Genomic DNA, 19,500 nt, shown 5'->3' with positions numbered 1-19,500 from the left:
GTATATAATTCCTGTTTCCTATAGAGATGTTGAGGGCTTACCATACAGGCAGTGCTCCAGATGTCTGCTGGCGGACCATAACCCGCCCCTATCAGGACCTCCAGGGCTCGATACTGCCGTGTTTGGATGTCGTCAGTGAAGTGTAAAAACTAGAATAATAGAGTAGGATGCTTAGAGACAATAACATTTGCTTAGTTCAATCATCTACTACTGATACTATTTCAAGACATTCCATCTATCAACCAAAAAACTTCTCAACTATAATGAAGTATTAGATACTTGCAGTAAATTAAATATATATGTACCACAAATCATTTTTAAAGCAACTCTTCTGTAATGACTTGTAGTGTAATTTTTGGGCACAGACAAGTAATTTGTGACAGGAAAAAGTTTAAACACTGAAGAATAAGAATTATATAAGCCTTAGCCTTTCCAAGGAAGGAGAAAGCTGCTGTGTCATTTACAAACAAAATAGAAAATATGTATGGCATTGTAAAATACATACTGTCCAGCAGGCATTGCCTAGATCTGCTATTTTGACAGGAATATCACAAACTTGTCTGACTGGATCTGGTTGAATCAAGGAATTCTTATCTAAAAATATGTGTGGATTAAAAGCATTTACATGTATATTGAATTTTCTGTAGCTAGGAATAATGAACAAAATCAATTTTCAAAACTTGCAGACATACTTATCTTAGATAAAAATTCAGCATATTAATGTTTTCAGTTTTAACAGTATGCGGGTACTAAATGTTTAAACAAGAATGTAAAGTGTGACAAGCTGATCAATATTTTTGTATGTACTAACCCATAAATATGAACTTAAATATAGTACTCTAGGCAGATCCTTGACATCTCATATTTGTTATAATATACATGTTAATCCTATGCTCACCTGAGGAGTTGCTTTTTTCACTGGGTGAGGAGGAACTATGGACCCCGGGGCTCTGGGATCGCCGCTGATTCTCATCAGTGGACCCTTCCTCCATGGGATTCCCCTCACCCCCCACACTGTTAGATTCACAAGTATCCTGTTCATTTGTGGAGTTTCTGTTGGTGTCTACCTGAGATTGAGATTCACCGTGTCCGTTACACATGAGCGCATCTGCTGAGCGCTTGATGTCTATAGTCACTTCATTGTCATTGTCACTAATTGCTGGGTCCATAATGTTAGGTAAACACTTTGTTTGATTCTCAATATTCTCAGAATTTTTCTCTTCATCTGTTTTTTTCTTTGTGTCTGTACATTCTGAAATGAACAAAATTTCATTAATGACACCCATTTTTATTTAAAAAGAGATTCAATAAATGAAGAAATTCATAAATAAAATTTCAAAATTCAAATGTTCATATTCAAATATTCATATCACATGAAATGGGAAAATGTCTCCTTCTTTTGTATGACAGACCTGCTTGTACATCAACTTTTTCTTGAAATAATGGTTTAAAAGTTCACCAGAATTTCAGAGTAATTTATGTTTTTACATCTTGTACATGCCCTTGTTAAAAATTTACACTGTATAGTTGATTTTTTAATTATTTTCCTTCTTAAGTACTTTGTATAAAAAAAAATCACACTGTTGACTTTGATGGTCTTCTGTTATTTTGGAGGGTACCCTCATAAAGCATGATAGTTTTTTCTCTTCACATCATATTTTTATTGAGGGAAGGGCACTTTACAACATACAAATGTAATTTTTCCAATGTAAAATCTTGTAATTTTTGTCAGTTGTATGATGTATTATTTTACTCTTCCTTGTATCACATAGACTTTTGACATTAACAATCAGATAACTGTGTCTTTCTTGCCCAGTGACTTTGAAGATCTTGACTGAGAATTAGAAATTTATACATAACAAGGTAAAATCCTTATCATTTTAACATAACACTGATAAATATAAGGAGGAGTTTCTTGATAAATATTATATATTTATATATCAACACATTAAAACTTGCTGTTGTCTGGCAATTAATGAATGAACAATGTCAATAAAATGAAATACAAATCGTGTCTACTTCATTCAGTTGAAGAGTAATAATTACTAAGCTTCTATATCTTACTATTTTTCCTTGATAAAGCTTAAAAGTTTACTTGTCAAATCAAGTGAATTAAATTCTTTTTCCAAGTGAACAAGATTAAAAGCTATGGCATAGTATATGGTATGGAGGGCAATCCAAAAGAAAATGCTAGGGGGATTTGAATAATATGGTACGGGATTTGTTTAGTTATTCTATGTTCTGGTTTATGTTGTGATTAATTCTGAAATAAACTGTACCTGTATTATTGTTATCTGACTGACTCTGGTTTATCTGGTTCCCGGTGCTACTTTCCTGGTTGTTGTCTACCGTCATCTGGTTATTGGCGTGGGAGGATTCGGTGTTGTCTACTGACTCGGTCGTGTCTGGCTGATGATTCTGCGATGACGATGTGTCATTCATTTCCGGCTCAGATTGAGCCAGACTTGTCATACTCTCACTATTCACCATCCTCTCTTTCTCAGCAGCCTAAAGAAAGCATACTGCATCATTAATTAACATCCTGGTTACATTGTTACTTGTATGTATTCAAAATTCGACATCATCTGAATATGATAATCATGTTTTTTTTCCACATTACATGAATTAATATATCTGTATATTTCATTTACAGGTCTAATGTTTACAGAAAAAGTTAAACTAGTCATGAAAAAAAAATTTAGAAATTATTCATAAGAATATGTATAAGCAAACCCTTTAAATAAACAACCAGCATGAATCTATTTGCAAACTACTTATAGCCAGTAAGCTATGTTTGTTCTAAGGTAGTTTTACTCAAGAAAACCTTTTCAACAATTAATATTCTGTGAATCGACAGCTTATATTAATGAAGCATGGATAAATTTACTACTCCTTCACAATGTCAAATAGCTGAGGATATTTCTTGCAGAAAATAAAGTTTCCAACAAATAAAATCATTTTAAAAAATATAACTGATTGATTTCTAGTTTCCTTCCATAAATATGGGGAAAATATCCTAAAAATATTCAATTAGATAAACTAAAGAATCAAACTAGAATAGCATTAAACTGAGAAATACTAGTGATATTAGCATGCAAGAAACTTAATTAACACCAAGTTAATTGCTTCACAACACCAAGGGTAACGTAAAACAACTACACTAAATCGATGAAATTTATAACCACTGAGTAGCAAAAAATATACCACTGCAGCTCTTGTTTCATGTTCATGTTAAATTTCTTTTTTTTTAATACTTCCTTAATAATATTCAAAACAAATGAAAACTTAAATAATCTGCAGGTAATTCACATTCTTAAAATCTGTCCTCCTTTCAAAGATAAGCGATTTCCATTTGTTACTTTTCAAAATTGAGTATGAAAGCCTTCAATGGTATTTGAGTTATTTCCAGGAATTACTATTAAGGTCAGACAATATGTTAATCCTTGAATATCTTTTTTTGTATATCTTCATAATATATATAAAAAAAATACTCATATTAAATTATCATTCTCTTGTGATTTTTAAACTGTTTTCAAAATGTCTTAAAAAATGAATACATCAAAACTTGTGATATTGACAATTCAAGAGATTTCTAATAGGATTATATAGAAAACTTTATCATTTGGCATCTTGCACATTCTTAGGAAAAATTATATATCCTTGAAAAATGTGTAATTTGACCTTAAATGGAGGTACAAAAATATCTTCATGTTTTGTGCTGAAGTGTAAACTGATCTTCATTTACATAATCCTGGCTTTTTAAAGTAATTAAAAGCATTTGTACACATTAGTAAATTCTTTTGAAATAGTTCAGTGATGACAAGGAGTTGTTTCCCTTTAAACAATAACAAATATTTGAATTGCACTGATCTTTTTTTCCCAGTTTTCTTTTTTTTTTCTAAATATATTTTTTTACTCTCACTGTCACCAGTGATGGAATCTGAACATGAAACAGGACATGGCCGCTATAACTACCAATAAATCACACGTGTCAGCAGTATCTAGGGGAACCTGTGCTGTCACTTCTTCAATTTGCTGCATCTGCATCTCCAATAAAGCCTGCTGTTTCTTCATCTTCTTCTTCATTTTCTTCTTCTTGTTCTTGGACATTTTGCCTAGATCTGGTGCTCTTTCTTTAGGAGCTGTACTCACTGTAAACAAGAATGTAGTAGTTTGATAATTTAAATTCAATACTTCCAGCAACAGCATATATTGGTCACAAAACTGACCTGAATAATACATTTTTTTCTGACATAAGAATATATAGATGAAATTGTTTACTGTTAAACAAAACTTAAGGTCCACTTATTTATTGTTTCATTGTAAATTGAAGCTGAGTCTCAGGTTCACAAGCGATAATATTTGTGTTCGTTTAGTGGTTTTTATATTTCTATATAAAAAATTCAAGTAAACCCCTTACTCTCTCACAAAGCATATCAATATTACAAACTCTTAATCCTGCTAATCTTGAAAAGATTTCTCAGATATATTCTTTAACACTGCAACAGGAAGTACTAGTATTTATATTTTTATATCCTTTTAGCTAACAGGCTCTCGTGAGGAAAACCTTTGACCTCATCATATAATTAGTTTAGTTTTTTTTTTAATTCTGGATGATCAAAAAGGCTATCATTTGAACTACTTTGAAACTGTTGAATTTATTTTAACAAAGGATGCTTCATACCAAACTTGTTAAATTTGGCCCACTGACTCAGGAAAACTAAATATAAAACAGACACTTGCATCAGAAACAGCTCAGTTCATGACAGTTAAGTCTTCGATTTATACTTTAGTTGTGAAAATGTCTATGATATTGCTTCCACCGACCTCATATTTGTAAGAATTTGATATTGTGTCCATTTTATGAAATATATGAATAAAAATTTTAACATATGAACAGATAATGAGTGTGGATGGGAGATGTCATTTAATCCTTCTCTTTCCAAAGGAACTGCCTCATTACCATTTATCTCGTTTTTTCTGTTAACTGCCTTGTATTTTTAAAGGACTATCACCATAGTTTGATAACAAATTCAGTTTGGGGAATTATTTTTTGTAAAGTGTATCTATAAGCTAACATGTATCATGATATACTGCAGCAGGAAAAACAACTTTATAATGTAAACATGTAGAATGAAAATGGATGTATCCACTCTAGGATCTTACACATTCATTGTTCTCCTGTAAATTATCCACTTCTGTACTGTATCTGATTGTATATTGTATTATATTGTATATACTGATAAGCTGTAAAGTTTAACTTAACGATAAAGAAAGAAAGTACCAAAACTTGTTTTTTCTCTTGCAATTTATCATTGTGTAAATTAAACAAAGGGTTAAAATTCAATTAACTTTTAATTCACAGAATGCAGTGTGTTCAGCAAGATCTAATTATAAAAATGAAAATGTCTAAATTTGCACATTTTATTAAATTGTGATCTTTAATTTCAAAAGTCATACTATCTTGCAAGTCCCTCTGGCACATATATAAATCACCACCCCCAAAACCACACAAAAACTCAACAGATGTAATTCCCTAATATGTCTGACATTATCCTCCTACGTACCAGCTGATCCGGGAAGCTTTGCTCCCAGCTTCTGCCATTCACAGGCGTCCGCTGCAAGTTTCCTTATGTAAGGTTCGTCAACACACATCAAGACGTTTTCAGGTTTTATATCAGTGTGAATTATTTTACATTTGTCATGGAGGTACTCTAAGGCTTGTAAAACCTACAAAACAAATACAAAAACAATGTAAATTAAATGTCGGATTTGACCTATGACTAAAGTGAAATTATCAGTGCAGAAATCTAAATAATCAATACTTTCTGGTTGCAATTCTTTAACACTATAAAAAGTAGAATTTTTAAAGAATTATTATTCATGAATATCACTTAAGGAAATCTAACATTGTCTTTTTTTAATCTAAATTTGAAGCTACTTCTCATGGAAAGAAAAAAATGTAAATACAAGAAAAAATTGATTTTTAAAATTCTTCAGTACATAGCACACTATTCATCTAAGAGATTCCCTTGATGCAATATCAAACAATAATCACATCAAAAGCAAGCTTTGACAAAGGACTCAAAATTGATTCTTTTTTGTTGTTGTAGATGTCTTTGAAAGGCACAAAATTAATAAAAAATCTTTGAAAGTAAAGTTACTTTATGCCATATTTTTTAATCCTTCAGAAGACTAGTAGGAAACAAAAGAGACACTTTCATCATAGACATTGAAATCACTCACAGAGGATGAAGAGACCAGAAAATCACCTGTTTAATGATGTGTTTAACATTTTGTATAGGAATTCCTTGATAATTTGAACGGATTATTAGTTTAAGTAAATTGTGGCCCAGGACTTCAAAAACCATGCAGACATCTGAAGTAGACTGTTAAGGAAGACATTTATTTCGTAGGTAACCTGTATAAACTAGTTTTATCAATATCACTAAGCAGACTAATGTTTCATCAGACCTAAGCCTCTTATATACTATTGTTTTAATGAAGGATACGAGTGCCATTGACCCCAGAGATTTTGAAGTCATCCAATAGTTGCACAGTTCGTTCCCTGAATGGGTCATTTTCATCACTATCTCGAACCTGAAAAAGCACAGCAAAGATGAATCATTCAAAATTATGCACAAAGTAAGAAGCAAGATATTTAATAGGAACTACAAATGCAGAAAATGTTCTATGAAATGTTCTATGCATGCTTTTCATCCTTCAATTGTTCACTCTTCGTATCAATGATACAAAACTTGTGTTGAAATAGCAAGAAATTGGTCAAATTTAGATAATCTGAATGATAATTTAAACATATTGGTAACTTGACATATTGAGTTACCAATGATTATCTAGAAAACTTACACATTTCAGTAATTTGATTTCATCCAGAGCAGTCTCTGTATAATGTTGTGCACTTTTTACAACCTTCAAAGCAACAAATCTCTTCGCTCTGAAATACCAGATCAAAACATTACATGTTTTATAGATATTTTCAAAACCCAAGGCAGACCAGATTGACATTGGTATCATACATATATTCACTCTGGTTTACTCAATGAATAAGCAGAACATATCTTAATTTGATTTTAATCTAATACACCTTCCCCCTTCAGAATAAGACACAGCTAAGACTTAAGAGAGGGTTTACTGAAACATTTACAACTCATCTGCTTATGCAAATACTTATGTCACGTTCAATAAAGACCCTAGTCTAATATATTTTTTTTAATGCTTAACTATTCTGCTCTAGAGCTGGCTTTCTGATTTGTGAGGAGATGATGGCTCTCTGTGACAGAGAGTGCTGTCAACTTCAATAAATTTCACAAACAATCATGCTGCCAACAGAAATAATTTGCTTTCCATTTTTACTGAACAACTCCAACAAAACTGAGTTTAAAAGATTCAATCACACTAGTACTATATATAGAACAAAAACAATTACATGTACTGGTACCCAGTCCTAGTAGCCATACTGTAGAGAAATGTCCCCTTACTAAATATAGAACAATGATTACTAGTACTCACATCATGTCCCAGCATAGCCATACTGTAGAGAAATGTCCCCAGCCTAGCTTCCTGATCACATGGTATTTGTTGTTGAAGAGATCTCCAATCTTTACTGGGTGGTATCCACCTACAACACATATTGCTCAGTATTTATAATGCTGTTTTTACCCAACATTTACTTTGAACTACATGTACCTTAAAATATCTTTATCCTTTGAACATAATGACACTCTTTTAAATTAGAAACTGCATATTATAAAGTATTACTGGCAATTACTTCATCAAAATCAAAATTTGATATATAGAATAAGAATTATGTATCTTAGTTTAGTCTACTTGTGTACTAGGTTATATTGAAATCAGACTAAAACTGGGGGAGTAGAATTTTGAATGAACTTCACAGAAATTTCTATTTTTAGTTACCATGAATGCACCCTTCATTGAAATCAAAAACCAATAAAAAGAATTATGAATCTTAGTGTAGTCTATTTGTGTGCAAAGTTATATTGAAATTAGACCAAAGCTGTAGGAGGAATAGCATTTTGAAAGAATTTCACAGAAATTTCTGTTTTAGTAACCATGGCAACACTGTTCAATAAAATCAAAAACTATGCATCTTAGTGTAGTCTATGTGTGTACCAAGTTATATTGAAATTGGACCAAACTGTTGGAGGAGAAGCATTTTGAAAAATTGTTTACAGAGTAATACAGACAGACACCTTATTATCGTATCTCTTTTCGTCTCTGACCATGCAGTCAAGCTAAAAATAAATCTTTTGTTGTACAATCTAGTATACAAAACCAGAAGTCTCTGATGAGACTGTAGCTCTATTGGTTGTACTTATAAAGGAAGATAAAAGTAGCACTTGGACTTTAAACTTTGCAACAGCAATGAATAGAATAATGATCCTTAGTTTAGTCTGTTTTTGCGGCAAGATTTTTTGCAATCAGAATAAAACTGTAGGAGGAGTAGCCTTTTAAAATAATTTTACAGAAACTTCGATTTAAGTTACCATGGCAACATCATTAAACAAAATCAAAAAGCAATAATGACAATTATGTATGTCAGTGTAGTCTACTCGTATGCCAAGTTATAATGAAATTAGACAAAACATGTAGGAGGAGTAGCGTTTTGAAAGTATTTCAAAAAATTTCTAGTTTTAGTAATATTGGCAACACCATTCATCAAAATCCAAAACTGGTATAGAGAATTATGTATCTTAGTATAGTCTACTTGTGTGTCAAGTTATATTGAAATGAGATCAAAACTGTAGGAGGAGTAGCGTTTTGAATGTATTTCAAGGAAATTTCTATTTTTAGTAACCATGGCAACACCGTTCATTAAAATCAAAACCCGATATAGAGAATTATGTATCTTAGTATAGTCTACTTGTGTGCTAAGTTATAATGAAATCAGATCAAAACTGTAGGAGGAGTAGCGTTTTGAAAGTTTTCACAGAAATCTCTATTCTTAGTAACCATGGCAACATTGTTCATTGAAATCAAAAACCGATATATAGAATTATGTATCTTAGTATAGTCTACTTGTGTACCAAGTTATACTAATTCAGACCAAAACTGTAGGAGGAGTAGCGTTTTGAAAGTATTTCACAGAAATTTCTATTTTTAGTAACCATGGCAACACAGTTCATTGAAATCAAAAACCGATACACAGAATTATGTTTCTTAGTGTAGTCTACTTGTGTGCCAAGCTATATTGAAATCAGACCAAAACTGTAGGAGTAGCGTTTTGAAAAATTGTTTACAGACGGACAGACAGCTAGACAGACAGACGGAAGGACACCTTACTATCGCATAAGCTCTTCTGGTCTCTGACCAGTAGAGCTAAAAATGGTCACACCATAATGATTCTACATTGTATGACCCTTTCAATATCACTTCATTCAATTATGATATCCATCAAATCTGTAAATAATGTCAAAATTATTGTTGCCATGGTAGCATCATGAAATTCACATCTGCCCCAGCCCGACGCCCCCTCTATGCATTTTTTTATGTGACATTGATACAACATCTGTTTATCATGTTTATATGTGTATAGCTACAAATCCCTAGGAAATGTCATTGAGTGCCGATTCCCTATGGACTTGCTGAAACCTTTTCTAATTTGGCCTGCACCATAACAGTACCATTTTTTGTAGACTTTATATACTCCTTTCAGATTTTATTTCTCCATCTATGTGCACACAGAGGATGAAATCAATCTCTTTATTTAATCAACCAGTTCCTTCATCATTCCAAAGATTGGAAACTTTCCCAGTTCCGATAACCAAAATGAAGCAAATTAATTTCCAATCCATAGTTTACTGTGTTTTATTACTTTCTGTAGACATATTATAGAGTTGTAATGTCTGTAGGAGGGGAGTTCATCTCCTACAGATCTTCATTCAGGCAGAAAAAAAAATCCTAAAAATGATACTTCAACTATTTACATCTTCATAACAACTGCATTATTCCCAATAAGCATGATAAAGACCAATTTTCTGTATAATGATGCATCTTTATATTAAATCGCTATTTGTATTATGATGCATCTTTATATTACACTGCTATATATAGTTGTATAATGATAAATCTTAGGTTTATATTTACACTGTGAGTTGTTAAAAAAAATTAAATTAAAAAACTTTTGTCTGTTTAGTGCACATGTTAAATGAACCATCAGTTTGACTACAAAGCACCCAGCACATGCAGAAGTCATCTACACAAACACAGTTCTACTGAAGTATTTTGAACATCTAGATCAAAGTTCCATGCAAAATCTGAGATGTCTGTAATCTGATAAATGTGCTTTTATTTCAAGTTCTTTGTTTTATTTATTTATTTTATTGAATATTTCAAACAAATTACAATTTTTTTTCATTATCATGTGTCATTTACATTCCATATTAAACAATCCATATGGCAAATACAAGACTAGATCCCAGTCTCTCTCTCTCTCTCTCTCTCTCTCTCTCTCTCTCTCTCCAAATTAAATTCTAGCAGTTTTAATGAGTGACCTGTTCCCAAGAGATATTTCTTCATCCAAAATAAAACACCAAACCTTTTTCACAAACATCAACATTAAATTATACACACACTGAAGTGATTTAAAGTGAAGATTCAAATTTAGCTTCTCCTATAATCATCTCCCAATCTCCTACTTCATTACTCTGTAATCAATTTCTGTTGTTCATCCAAATAACACTGAAGGACACATAAAAAGTAGAAAGGACAAAGTCAATTTCTGGAGATAAAAAAAACAATGTTCAGCACATCTTTCAGTATATAAATATATACAACCTTAAGCAAGAATATGCATCTTTAATAAAGTAGCTTTTAGACCAAGGTGTTGTCTAATCCAGACGCCACTGGTTTCAAACAAATTGTCCGGATTACGGAACATTCTGGCTAAAACTACATTTTTACAAATGAATTTACTGCAAGAGACTTTAAGTTTACACCGTTTTGCTGTGTTTTTCTACTAAGCCAACTGTGAAATTGATTTGAATGCCATTTTCGTGTATACTCACACATAGAAATATACACGGAGAAACTCGCGATAAAGTGACGTCACAATAAGCTACAGAAACGTTAATAAAAATGTAACAATATAGTGCAGAAAATAATTCAAACACTGAGTATATTTCTAGTGCTTTTGAACATGTAAAATGTAAATATAAGGCATGTTTTTAAGTTTAGTGTGAATTAATGGTATGTAAATCACACAGATTTGCATGTAAGCATATATTTTTCATGAAGTGATAGCGTACTTCATGAAACATGCCTACATGACTAGTCTGTGTGATTTACACACTAATAACTCACACAAAACTTAAAAACATTCCTTAATTAGACAAGATTTCAGCTTACACAACATCCAGATTAGACAAGTTTCACTGTATACATTATGCAACATTCATACTTAAGGTATAATTTTCCTAGTTTTTTTTCTTCTAAAACACTCACACACCTCCTCATTCTTTTAGTCCACAGGTTAATCTGCTGCTGTCATTTATTTATTCCTTTCGTCTATTGACATTCTAATGAGATAAATATATATTATTATAACAGTAACTTGATCCGAAGAGCCGTATTATGTCAAGTTGACAGGCGCGGATCATCAGATCAAACGAGACGCGAAGCGTCGAGTTTGATCTGATGATCCGCGCCTGTCAACGAGACGTGATACGGCTCTTCGGATCAAATTACTGTTATAATGATAAATTTATTATATACCCCTTTACAATTCCGATTCTGAAAATAAAAACGAAAATTCAAGCTGAAAAAGTGATAAAAGAAATTCAGACACTGGAGATTTAACCCTAGTCGTCAGCGTGAAAATCCAACGTTCTAACCATAAACCATTCACTTTTTTGCATCACTTCCTGTCGAGACCGGAAGTAATGGCGACACACGATTTTCATACTATGCAAATAAACTGATGACGGATTATCAGTCCTGAAAGTTTCAGACTTCAGTCGTTTATTGTTGACGAGGAATTGTGAGAACAAATTCTAATTTTGAGGACAGGAAAACCACGACCGGAAGTGAATTTTATAAAAAATCTCTAACGTGTCTCTAGACATTGCAGTATCTACAACATGTATTAAAACATTTCAATTCTTTTTCTATAAGCGATATTTATGAGAAACTTAAATATCGAAATAACGTATTTTATTTCCTAAAACCGGAAGTTGACGTTTTAGTTTCCGGATTCTAACATATTTTAAAACAGCGAAAGAGATGCAATAAGGTGATGCAAGTTTTAATTTAAACAAGAAAAGTTGAATTTTTTCATTTCTTTGATCACTTCCTGTGACGACCGGAAGTGACGGCTGACAGTTTAACCCAAATGTTTTTGCTTACTCTTCAAAGTCTATTACTCATGTAACTTTGTTGTCTTAATCTCTTACCGTTTCTGAGATCTCGCTCAGATATTTTCTTACTTTGAGGACAGAAAAACACGCGACCGGAAGTGAATTTTGCAAAGATATTTGACGTTAGTCTAGACATTTGCAATCTGAATAACTTATCTAAAAATCATTTCAAATACTTTACCTATAAAAGATATTTATGGGAAAGTAAAATACTCAAATTATGTAGTTTTTCTCTTATAACCGGAAGTTGTCGTTTTTGTTTCCGGTGGGACCAACATTGTTCGAAACTGCGAAAGAGTTGCAATAATGTGATGCAAGATTTGATTAAAAAAAGAAAAGTTGAAATTTTCGATTTCTTTGAACACTTCCGGTGACGACCAGAAGTACTGACGATGAAAACCAAGGTAATTTCGAACATCTAAAAGTCATGGTCTATCATCTCTAACAAGTCTCCAGTTCATATCTTTAGCCGTTTCTTAGATCCTTCGAGGACAAAATTTCGTTTTAAAATCAGGAAATTGTCCCTAACTTGGCACTGGAACCGAATTTACCAAAAAACGGAATTTTATATAAAATTCATATAAAGCCCTTTTATCCCTGAAAATTTCAAAGAAATTCATTGAATAGTTTTCGAGAAATCGCGTGCACAAAATTTTGTCTAAAAAAAAAGAATAATAATAATAACTAGAAACTCATTGCGAGCAATGAGAGGTCTTCCGTCCGATTCTGAAAATAAAAACGAAAATTCAAGCTTATAAAGTGATAAAAGAAATTTAGACATCCTGGAGATTTAACCCTGGTCGTCAGCGTGAAAATCCAATGTGCTTACCATTAACCATTCACCATTTTGCATCACTTCCAGTCACGATCGGAAGTAACGGCGATACAAGATTTTCTCACGATTCAAATAAACTGATGACTGACTATCAGTCCTGAAAGTTTTAAACTTCAGTCCTTTATTGTTGCCGAGCAATATTGTTAGAACAAATTCTAATTTTGAGGACAGGTAAACACGCGACCGGAAGTGAATTTTATAAAAATCTCTGACTTTTCTCTGGACATTTGTAGTATCTACAACATACATAAAATTATTTCAAGTACTTTATCGATAAGCAATATTTATGAGAATGTTAATTATAAAAATAACGTACTTTATCTCCTAAAACCGGAAGTTGACATTTTTATTTCCGGTGGGACCAACATCTTTCGAATCTGAGAAAAAGATGCAATAAAGTGATGCAATTTTTAATAACAAAAAGAAAAGTTGAAATTTTCGATTTCTTTGATCAATTCCTGTTACGATCGGAAGTGACGGCTGACGCTCTGAACCCAAATGGTTTTGCCTACATCTTAAGGTCTGTTGCTCAAATAAGTTTGGTGTCTTAATCTCTCACCGTTTCCGAGATCTTGTTCAGACAACTTCTCATTTTGAGGACAGGAAAACACGCGACCGGAAGTGAATTTTACAAAGACATTTGACGTTACTCTAGATATTTGCAGTCTAAATAACATATTTAAAATTCATTTCAAATACTTTATCTACAAAGGATATTAATGGGAAAGAAAAATACTCAAATTATGTAGTTTTTCTCTTATAACCGGAAGTTGTCGTTTTTATTTCCGGTGGGACCAACATCTTTCGAATCTGAGAAAAAGATGCAATAAAGTGATGCAATTTTTAATTACAAAAAGTAAAATTTGAAATTTTCGATTTCTTTGATCACTTCCTGTTACGACCGGAAGTGACGGCTGACGCTCTGAACCCAAATAGTTTTGCCTACATCTTAAGGTCTGTTGCTCATATAAGTTTGGTGTCTTAATCTCTCACCGTTTCCGAGATCTTGCTCAGACAACTTCTCATTTTGAGGACAGGAAAACACGCGACCGGAAGTGAATTTTACAAAGATATTTGACGTTACTCTAGATATTTGCAGTCTAAATAACATATTTAAAATTCATTTCAAGTACTTTATCTACAAAGGATATTAATGGGAAAGAAAAATACTCAAATTATGTAGTTTTTCTCTTATAACCGGAAGTTGTCGTATTTATTTCCGGTGGGACCAACATCTTTCGAATCTGAGAAAAAGATGCAATAAAGTGATGCAATTTTTAATTACAAATAGAAAAGTTGAAATTTTTAATTTCTTTGATCAATTCCTGTTACGACCGGAAGTGACGGCTGACGCTCTGAACCCAAATAGTTTTGCCTACATCTTAAGGTCTGTTGCTCATATAAGTTTGGTGTCTTAATCTCTTACCGTTTCTGAGATCTCGCTCAGACAACTTCTCATTTTGAGGACAGAAAAACACGCGACCGGAAGTGAATTTTACAAAGGTATTTGACGTTACTCTAGATATTTGCAGTCTAAATAACATATTTAAAATTCATTTCAAATACTTTATCTACAAAGGATATTAATGGGAAAGAAAAATACTCAAATTATGTAGTTTTTCTCTTATAACCGGAAGTTGACGTTTTTGTTTCCGGTGGGACCAACATATTTTGAAACTACAAAAGAGATGCAATAATGTGATTAAGTATTGATTTAAAAAAAGAAAGTTGAAATTTTACGATTTCTTTGATCACTTCCTGTGACGACCGGAAGTGCCGACGACGAACGAAAAGGCGATTCTGCAAATTTAGAAGTCACATTCTATGCTCTCCAATAAGTCTCCAGTTCATATCTTTAGCCATTCTTGAAAAAAAGGGGCGACAAAATTTCATTTTAAAATCAGGAAATTGCCCGTAACTTGGAACCAAAATGGAATTTTCCAAATTTTCCTTGTGATGAACAAAGTTCATACAATGACTGATTTTTCCTGAAAGTTTCATTGAAAACGACTGAATACTTTTCGAGAAATCGCGTGCACAAAATTTTGTCAAAAAAAAGAATAATAATAATAATAATAATAATAAGAAACAGTAGAATCACTATAAGGTCTTCCGTGAAGACGGAAGACCTTAACTAGACCTTTTTTGTCGTTCAACAAAAACGGAGGGCTTTTCGACGTTTTAAATCTAAAGGACCTTAAAGAGCGATAACTCTAACAAAATGAAAAACATAAAAGATTATCAGACCGGATCTAGTTTTCAGATGCTTATGAAAATGGAAACTTAAAGAGTATGTTATTCTAACTAGAGCCCTGCAAAGGGGGATAAATCTTAGATTGTTATTTTTGAAATTACTAAAAGTTACTATATTTCAGGTCTCTAAAACACCTATAAGGGGTCAAAAAGTGACCCCACGGACCATAAACTTCAATTTGTACCCGTTATGCTGAACTCAGAACCGAAAACTGTTCAAAAATTCATTTAGAAATAAAAAAGTTACATGGGAAAATCTGTTTTTAATATTAGCCCCTTTAAATCCCTTATTTTTCAGAATTTTATTTTCAGACCCTAAAGGGGTTGAAACAATATGAAAGTCATTATATCACTCAATTTTCACAAGAATATCTTATTTAGTTTAGGAGATATCGTGACATGTGCAATTTTCCATTTAACATGGGAACTCCCATAGACACATTCAGAGATTCATAAAACCGGAAATACTTGTCATATGCATACCAAACTTGAAACCTAATGAGTATGTAAGCCTGCCAACAGATGTGCAAAGGGAGATAACTCTTAGTTTATCATTTTTGAAATAAATAAAAATTACGTTATTTCAGTCCTCTGTAACTCCTATAAGGGGTCAAAAAGTGACCCCACGGACTATAATTTTTAAATTGCTCTCTTTATACTTAATTCAAATCTGAAAGCTGTTTGAAAATTCATTGAGAAATGAAAAAGTTACAGGCAAAAGTCTGTTTTCAATGTTGGCCCCTAAAAAACCCTAATTTCCCCGAATTTCATTTTCATAACCTAATCACTTGGGAACAGTATTAAAGTCATCCTACACTTAAAATTTCAAAACAATACCTTGATTTTTTTGAGAGAAAACGTGTCATGCGTGATTTCAATTTAACATAGAAACTTCCATAGGCAATTTTCAAAGACTCATAAAACCGGAAGTTCCACTTGGATGGACATGAAACTTACAGGGTATCTTCTCCTTATCTGTCTTAACATACTTCAATTGTCAGAATAATTTTGCTTCCATTAATTATGACTTTTAAAAGTGTCATCCCCCCTTTTTCATTGTTTCAAGTCTTATATCTCAAAAAGTATCTGTGGTCAAAAATCACTGTCACTAACTTTTTTGTAGGTATTGGTGTCAAGAATTTATATCTTTAATTTGGGAGGTTAGACATTAAAAATGAAAACGATTTTCACTTCTTTAGGGATTTGAGTTATTCTCCTGTAGAAACCGGAAGTAAGGGAACCGGAAGTACAAAATCTTACATACGCGAGACATACAAAATACCAGTTCTTAAAGGTACTCCTTAAAATCGAAGCGGAAAATGTGTTCAGTATAATAATAATAATAATAAAAAAGACGAAAACAATAGGGCTTTTCACCTGAAAGCGAAAAGCCCTAATAATAATAATAATAATAATAATAAGAAACAATAGAATCACTATAAGGTCTTCCGTGGAGACGGAAGACCTTTAGTTAATAAAAGAAAACTTTTGGATCAATTACATAACTTTTATCCATTAAACAAACCATTTTGTCAAGGAACTTTTTGATGCGCCAGAATAAAAACATCATTTATCTGTGTACTACGTCATCAGTTTCAGAAAGGGGTGATATGGACTCGGAAAACCACAGTGTGGTGATCCGGAACGTCGGATCACACCGTCACATGATTGCATAAATTCAACAGTAAAACTGGGTGAAAACAGTTAGGTATATAATAAGTCTTTGTATTGGTTGTGAAGACAATCCCCAAAATAACATGAATATGATACAGAATGAGGTATTTTTGTATGCACATTATTGATTTAACGTAAAGCAGATATAACAACCAGATCTGATTTAAGGGTGAAAATGCTATCAAATTCCAACCAATAAAGATATTTGAGACAGTCATGAAAAATTCATCAAGATGATGAACATATCTGTAACTTCTCTCTACTGGTCCAATTTCATCCATAACTTCTCTTTATTTCTCCAATCAATCCGGCTGCTAAGTACCAGGTGAACCATTTTGTTTATTTTTTACTGTCCCTTCTGTGTTATTCATCTCAGGCTCATTTTTCTGTTGATTCATTCGAATGAACTCTCCCAATGACTTCGATAATTCCACATCAGTTTTATGACAGACGTCATTTCCAGACACATTCTCAGACTTCCTGCTTTTCTTTTTGAACAGATCACTTGGTACTGAGTGGGACTTCTTCAGCTTTTCCCCAGTGTCATTTTCTTTGGATGCTTTTCCACTGTCCACAATGTCAGACTGTCTAGCAACCTTCTGAACACCATTATCACATTCTCTCTGATCTGTGCCTCTTATTTTAACCCCTTTATCATCTGTCATCTCTGACTGGCCTTCATGCTCTTTTGTTGCTCCTCCCAAGTCATCTTTTCCAGTGCAGCTGTTTTTCTTCTTCAGTTCCAGAATAATCTGATCCTGTTTCTCATTCTGATGCATGATCTTTGCACTTAATCTACCCATTCTACCACTTGTTTTAATGGAGTCTTCAGCCTCTAACGAGGTACTGGCTGCACTACTTTTCTCCTCAGTGTCCTCCTCTTTTGTGATCTCACAGGACAAAGATTTTGCAACAGGTTTTGCTTTTTCATCTTTGCACTTCTTCCTCTCAGTTTTAGAAGGGGACTGAGCACTGGATTTCTTTGATGAAAACAGACTGCTTAGAATTTGCCTGACTGTGCTTTTCTTCTTCTGAGGTTTTGGGTCTGGTAAAGTGTTTTCTTCATCTTCTGAGTGGTTCAGTTCTGTCAGAGTTAAGCTGGTACCTAATTCATTAGAAGGCACATACATCCCACTGTATCCCATATTTCCTGAGGACCTACCAAAAAGTAAGCCTTGTTGTCCTCCTACATTATATGAGGATGGTGAAGAAGGTTCTCGTAGATTGGGTGGTGGATGAAACAGCCCTTCATGAAGGCCTAACCTTTGCTTTGGATGGTAAGGTACCTTATGAGGTACAGCAAACCCTGGAACAACATGGTCCTCAGAGTTATCAGGAACTGGGAAACTCTGATATCTGTAGGTCCTAGATGTATCAACAGTCTTCAGTTTCTGTTCTGTCATTCTTTTGTTGTCATTAAAGCTCTTGGATCTTGCAGGCTTGACTGGCTTTGGTTGAGGAGGTACAATCTTTGGAATCAACTTTTGAGGGGTGATAAAGTCTGGATGTATCAATAAATGTCCGGGTGCAATCCTTGGATCCCTGCCAGGCACAATTCTTGGATCCCTGACAGTGGCATACATTCTGGAAGGGGGACCTTTGCCCTTATTCTTAGGTTTCTTATCTTTAAAGCTCTTTGAGGTTTTCACAATTGGTCTCCTGGTGGGGGGGCGGAATATGAATTCCCCATAAGGAGGAGGGAAGTCATCATTTCTCTCAGGCATGCTGCTATAGAAAAATTCCTCAGTGTAACCGCTTGCCATTTTTCCACTAATCAAAAATCTGTTTGGTTTTTTTCCACCTCTCTCTTAACAAGCAAGCAAGAACACAGTATTCCTCATGGTAAGTCAGAATATAGAGTGAAGTGTAACCCACATAACTTAACCACTGATTATCATTTTGACCCCTAAGACACCTTTTTTGTCCCCTTCTCCTCTATTATGTATATACATGGACAATCCAGTCAAAACTACCACATTATTTTATGGCCTATTATTGACAAGACAATAATGCATTAAGCCATAAAGAGGTTTTTTGCTAAAAATAAGGTTCATGGACACAACTTTGCTCGACATGTCTTAGGACAAAAACAATTTCTGTGTTTCCCTCCAACTCTATAATTCATGATACCTTTAAACACTGTAAATTTGCTTTTGAGGGTTTGATGATACATTTGAAACCTTGGACATCTCACATTAATTAAATAAAATTGGTTTCATCATTTGCATTGAAACTAGTTTTATGATTTTATCTTGAAAAATGAATTTTACATAAACTGAAACTTAGCTGAGATCTTTTATGACTGAACAAATCCTTTTTTTTAAATTCATATTTTCAATATTTTTA

At 33.1% G+C, this 19,500-nt stretch overlaps 1 protein-coding gene across 3 annotated transcripts in view; it reads right to left on the bottom strand.

The window, feature by feature from the left end:
- Positions 1 to 19,500, bottom strand: part of LOC133187407 (SRSF protein kinase 3-like) — a 40,355-nt gene that overhangs the window by 4,793 nt on the left and 16,062 nt on the right. For 2 of the 3 annotated variants that reach the window (XM_061322764.1, XM_061322765.1), the window contains 10 exons: positions 7,531 to 7,639; positions 6,868 to 6,955; positions 6,513 to 6,600; positions 6,273 to 6,379; positions 5,568 to 5,730; positions 3,976 to 4,151; positions 2,280 to 2,508; positions 899 to 1,252; positions 506 to 594; positions 42 to 149 (listed from right to left, as the gene is read on the bottom strand). In XM_061322764.1, coding sequence (XP_061178748.1) covers positions 42 to 149; positions 506 to 594; positions 899 to 1,252; positions 2,280 to 2,508; positions 3,976 to 4,151; positions 5,568 to 5,730; positions 6,273 to 6,379; positions 6,513 to 6,600; positions 6,868 to 6,955; positions 7,531 to 7,639 — 1,511 coding nt within the window. The remainder of the gene's footprint in view (positions 1 to 41; positions 150 to 505; positions 595 to 898; positions 1,253 to 2,279; positions 2,509 to 3,975; positions 4,152 to 5,567; positions 5,731 to 6,272; positions 6,380 to 6,512; positions 6,601 to 6,867; positions 6,956 to 7,530; positions 7,640 to 19,500) is intronic. The other variant, XM_061322766.1, reaches the window with a different exon arrangement.

Source organism: Saccostrea echinata, unplaced genomic scaffold (genome assembly GCF_033153115.1).
Source record: "Saccostrea echinata isolate AGI-Se365-2 ecotype Australia unplaced genomic scaffold, CSIRO_AGI_Sech_v1 ptg000015l, whole genome shotgun sequence".
NCBI lineage: Eukaryota > Metazoa > Mollusca > Bivalvia > Ostreida > Ostreidae > Saccostrea > Saccostrea echinata.
Note: the sequence above shows the minus strand (reverse complement) of the source record. Positions and strands in the feature narration are given on the sequence as shown.